At 60.2% G+C, this 5,182-nt stretch overlaps 1 protein-coding gene across 1 annotated transcript in view; it reads left to right on the forward strand.

Annotated features, from left to right (window-relative positions):
• CCDC183 (coiled-coil domain containing 183) overlaps positions 1-5,182 on the forward strand; it is a 13,726-nt gene that overhangs the window by 7,084 nt on the left and 1,460 nt on the right. The window contains exons 6-14 of the mRNA XM_011985169.1: positions 493-615; positions 1,925-2,050; positions 2,184-2,242; positions 2,751-2,847; positions 3,816-3,976; positions 4,238-4,406; positions 4,491-4,601; positions 4,704-4,800; positions 5,015-5,074. Of these exons, the coding sequence (XP_011840559.1) occupies positions 493-615; positions 1,925-2,050; positions 2,184-2,242; positions 2,751-2,847; positions 3,816-3,976; positions 4,238-4,406; positions 4,491-4,601; positions 4,704-4,800; positions 5,015-5,074 (1,003 nt within the window). The remainder of the gene's footprint in view (positions 1-492; positions 616-1,924; positions 2,051-2,183; positions 2,243-2,750; positions 2,848-3,815; positions 3,977-4,237; positions 4,407-4,490; positions 4,602-4,703; positions 4,801-5,014; positions 5,075-5,182) is intronic.

Below are 5,182 nucleotides of genomic sequence, written 5' to 3' on the forward strand. Positions count from 1 at the left end.
CCTTTCACACTCTCAATTCATCCTGACGACAACCTTCTGAACGAACTATCATCTTACAAATGGGGACACTCAGAGAGGTTAAGTAACTTTCCCAGTGTCACACAGCCAAGCTAGTTGGTCGGAAGCTGCGTTGGCCTCGAATCCTCTCTGACCCCGAGCCCATGTCTTGAGCCCCTCTGCTTCACTTCAAAGCAAAGCTGCCCCAAACCTCCCTGGGTTTCGGAGTCAGCCTTTTCTGCAGATCATTTCGTCACAAACTCTTTCAGTGTCTCTGGGTTGCTGGACCCTAGGTGGTGGAAGAGTTCACCAGCCCAGCACTGCCCACTCCCTGTGAAACACTTCCTTTCATCAGCTTTGTGTGGGGAGTGGGGGAGGTGACCAGGGCCACAGAGCAGAACCTATCACTGTTCTGAGGGCTCTTAGTCTGGAGATGAAAGCTGGGGACAACTTCAGCCCACTCTAGAGGCCACAAGAGAACCTCATTTAACACAGGTGCTGGCAGGATACCACATCGAGCTGGACAAGTTGCAGAACCTCGTGGTCAACTACTGCGCAGAGCTGTCGGATATGAAGATCATGTCCCAAGACGCCATGATGATCACGGATGAGGTCAAGGTGAGCTTAGGGCTTAGGGCTGGGGGCCCTCCAGGGCCGGCTCTCTTGCATCTTCGGATGAGGTCAAGGTGAGCTCAGGGCTCAGGACTGGGGGCCCTCCAGGGCTGGCTCTCTTGTGTCTTCCTGGTCAGGGTCCCTCAGGAGACCCCCATGCCCACACTGTCTACAATCCCTGGAAGGATCCAGTGGCCAGCCCGGACAGCCTGCTCTGTTCACCCATTGGACAGAGCAGGTTCCACCAGGCACAGGAGCCATGAAGTAGAGAAGAGGGAGAATTGGCCGGGCCAAGGCGGGGGTCACCCATTCACCCAGTGGGTGCCAAGGCCCCTGCAAGGCTCTGGGTATACAGCAGGGACCGGGACAGGCAGGCCCCGTCCTCCTGAAGTGGGTGGCACTCATCCAGTAGTCCATGAAGAAATGCCACACAGCCCCAGGCCAGCTTGGCAGAGAGAGGTGGGGTGGCAGATGGCTTTCCAGGTGCTCGAGCTGGGCTGAGGGAGTGAACCCGCAAAGGTCAGGGGTGGCCAGGGCTAGGGAGGAGGAGGTACAACTTGGGCAAAGGCCCTGGGCCGGGAGGGGCGTGATACAGGCAGCAGTGTGTGGCCAGGGCAGTGAAGGCTGCAGAGGCACAGGCCCCAGGAGTCCATGGAGGTGGCTGGGCCGGGGGCCCAAGGACTGACCTGGAGCCCTGGGAGGAGGTGGAGGGAAGATGTACCCAGGTCTGTGCTTCAGAAAGGGTGCACTCAGGCTGCGGGGACTGGAAGGTGCCAGGGCAGAAGTGTTGATCACCTAGGCAGGCCCGGGGTGGTGAAGGGGTGGCCAGGAGTGACGGAGCCAAGAAGTCCTCAAGAGGTAACCCCACTAAGCACTGGCAACGTTGAGTGGTGAGGGTGAGAGCAGTGTCTGGGATGCATGAGCAGGGGTGGACAAATGGTGGTTTTAGCTACTCAAGGGCATGCTGGAAGAGGCCAGGTTTTGGGGAAGAGGATGAATCTGTTTCCAGGCAGGCTGAATCCACTTCTGGGAGTTCTACGTGGACCTGGCCAGGAGGCAGCTGGGGGCCAGGGGCTGGAGGGCAGCAGAGTGTCTGGGCTGGCACATGCTCTGAGAGGCATGGGCAAGGAGGGTCCTGAGCGGAGGGGCCACGGGCATGGGCATGAGTGGTTTAGGAAGATGGTGTGGCCAGTGGCCGGGGATGCAGTTCTGAAGTCTAGTAAGGTGAGGATGGCCAACTGCCCGCTGACTTTAGTGCCATGAGGGGCCTTGTTGAGACAGCTCCCCAACCCCGTGCCCACCCACGTGTCCCCAGAGGAACATGAGGCAAAGGGAGGCGTCCTTCATCGAGGAGCGCAGGGCGAGGGAGAACCGGCTCAACCAGCAGAAGAAGCTGATCGACAAGATCCACACGAAGGAGACCAGCGAGAAGTACCGCCGGGTGAGCCCCAGGCCAGGGCCCAGCCAGCTGCCTATCCCCACAACAGCGGGGTGGACACAGGCTCAAGGCCACCACTTGGGCCTACTCCCTGCCAAGGATGTCTCATCCCTTCCCCGCTCCCACCTCCTATCAGGGCCAGATGGACTTGGACTGCCCCTCCAACCTGATGAGCATGGAGATCCTGAAATTTAAGCGCTCAGCTCCCCACCTGCCCCCCAGCCAGGGTCCCAAGGAGAGGTCGGCACTGGCTCGGGCCAACGGATCAGGTCAGCCTGAGGCCAGGTGTGACATGCAGTCGCCAGGGTGAAGGGAAGGACAGGTCCCTGCCTCTCCCCCGAGAGGCTGAGAGCCTGCAGCCAAATGTGGCCTCAGAGATGCTGGCCCCAGCACCCAAGGGCCCAGTCCCCAGTGACGGCAGAGGATGAGCAACCTGACCCCTAAGCTGCCTCTGAGAGGTACCACTGGGCCCACAGTGCCACGCTATTTCAGGTCCGCCTTTGCTCTGGGGCTGCCTGGGGGGTCCCTGCAGGGCTGGACTGAGGAGGGAGCAGGAGGGGGAGCAGGCACCTCTGAAGGACGCCTGTGCCTTGGGTGGCCTCCACAACAGCTGGGCAGGTACAGAGGTGTCCGGTGGTCTTACACAGAGCCCCTGAGCCATCCCTGCATGCTGACTGCCCCTCCCCTCTGCTCTGCCAGTAAGGAGACAAGAGACCTCCACAGCGGAAATGGAATACCAGGCGGGCGTGACTGCTGTGGTGGACACGGTCAAGAGCGCTGTACGGTGCTCTCACGTCTGGGTAATGCCCCTGATGCTCCCGGAGCATGGCAGGAGGGTGGCTGAGCCTCTCATGTCTGGGTAATGCTCCCTGGCACTCCCAGGGCATGGCAGGAGGGTGGCTGAGCCTCTCACATCTGGGTAATGCCCCTGGCGCTCCCGGAGCATGGCAGGAGGGTGGCTGAGCTGGGCTGGGGTCTGCAGGTGCTCTGGAATGGACACACAAAGTGGCAGCTCCCTCGGTCGCCCCAAATCCTTTTATCTTAATTCCATCTGCATTTATTATTATCAGGCCTTGAGTTCCCAGCCACTGCCCTGACACAAGCTTGTCCACTGTCAGACAAGTGACTCGAGTGACACAGTGCCCCTCAGTGATGATCCCCTTATCTCTACACGGGGTTATCTACTCTCTCTGCCTGCCATGAGGATCGTGTGCAATGACACCCACAAAGCGTTTGTGTGGTAGCGCACACCTGTGGTCTCAGCTACTCAGGAGGCTGAGGTGGGAGGGTCGCTTGAGTCTGGGAGGTTGAGGCTGCAGTGAGCTGTGATCACACTTGTGAATGAGTGCAGAGAAAGTGCACTTGGCCGGGCACGGTGGCTCAAGCCTGTAATCCCAGCACTTTGGGAGGCCGAGACGGGACGATCACGAGGTCAGGAGATCAAGGCCATCCTGGCTAACACAGTGAAACCCCGTCTCTACTAAAAATACAAAAAATTAGCCGGGCGCGGTGGCGGGCGCCTCTAGTCCCAGCTACTCGGGAGGCTGAGGTGGGAGAATGGCGTGAACCCGGGAGGCGGAGCTTGCAGTGAGCCGAGATAGCGCCACTGCACTCCAGCCTGGGCGACTGAGCGAGACTCCATCTCAAAAAAAATAAAAAAGAAAGTGCACTAGCCTCTGGGAGGGGCCCAGAAGAAACCAGTTCTGTGAAGCCCCCTCTGCCCACCTTCCTGGCCCACACCTGCTTCTCTCTCCCCTGGAATGGCCAGGACATCGCTGGCCGCTTCCTGGCCCAGAGAAACACGGAGGAGAACCTGGAGCTGCAGATGGACGACTGTGAGGAGCGGCGGCTGCAGCTGAAGGCCCTGGTGAAGCAGCTGGAGCTGGAGGAGGCCGTGCTCAAGTTCCGCCAGCAGCCTAGCTCCATCAGGTGCCCCAGGCTTCCGGGGCTGCGGGTCACCCACCATGGTCTCATGAAGGCCCCTGGGCTGCAGTCAGGCTGGGAGCTGGGAGTGTACCCACTGCCAACAAGCCTGTGTGTCCCACAGAGGGGCCGGGGGACTTGCACACACCTGAGCTTCTGAGTCCCTGACTCTAACACGGAACCCAACTCAAGACCGGGCTCCTGGGTGGCCCACCATGGCCCTCGGGCCTGTGCCCCTCACTGCTGTGTCCCTATTGCCTTCTGCAGCTTCAAGTCCATTGAGAAGAAGATGACAGACATGCTAAAAGAGGAAGAAGAGAGACTCCAGCTCGCGCAGAGCAACATGACCAAGGGCCAGAAGCTGCTGCTGACCATCCAGACGGGCATCGACAACCTCTATGTCCGGCTAATGGGCATCACCTTGCCTGCAACCCAGGTACCGGGAGTGAGGCGGAGCTGCCACACATGGGGTCCCTGGGCAGGGCCAGAGGGGAAATGAGACCCTCCTCCCGGCCTACAGAAAGAAGAAGTGCCCTCCGACACCCTCGATTTGAACAGCAAGCTGGCGTACTGCGAGGGGAAGCTCACATACCTGGCTGACAGAGTGCAGACGATGTCCAGGACCGAGGAGGTAGCCCCGGGCTGGGAGGAACCTGCACAGCCCACGTCCCCTCAAAGCTGACAGCCCCCCGTTCACAGTGTCTGCACGGCTGAAGGGGGCTTTGCCCTGCAGGGTGACACAAAGGTGAGGGATGCCCTGGAGTCCTCGACTCTGAAGGAGAAGTACAACACCAGGATCCGCTTTGAGGACCGCGAGGAGGATATGATCGGTACAGGCTCCGGAGCTGGGGCTCGGGCTGCAGGCGGGTGGCTGGAACAGAGGTGGGGGTGGCGCTGACTCCCATCCCACCGGGATATCCTGGAGGCACAGCGGGGCTACAGGGTGCATCAGTTGTACCTGCAGGACTTCAATTGATGGAGGTGACTTAGTGATGCCATGGGGAGGCTAAAGCCACTGAAATACCTTATTAATTTCTCCGAAAGGAGGAGGCATGACATGCCAGACAGGCCCGCAGGAGAGGCACCAGGGCTGGAGCAGGGAGGAGGGCGGGGAAGGCCTGGGCCAGAGCCTCCACTGGGGTTTCCGTGGGAAAGGCTAAGCAGGGCAGTGTGAGCCGCTGAGGATGGGCTGGGCTGAGTCCTCCCGGCACA

This window comes from Mandrillus leucophaeus, unplaced genomic scaffold, assembly GCF_000951045.1.
Source record: "Mandrillus leucophaeus isolate KB7577 unplaced genomic scaffold, Mleu.le_1.0 Scaffold28, whole genome shotgun sequence".
NCBI classification, from domain to species: domain Eukaryota; kingdom Metazoa; phylum Chordata; class Mammalia; order Primates; family Cercopithecidae; genus Mandrillus; species Mandrillus leucophaeus.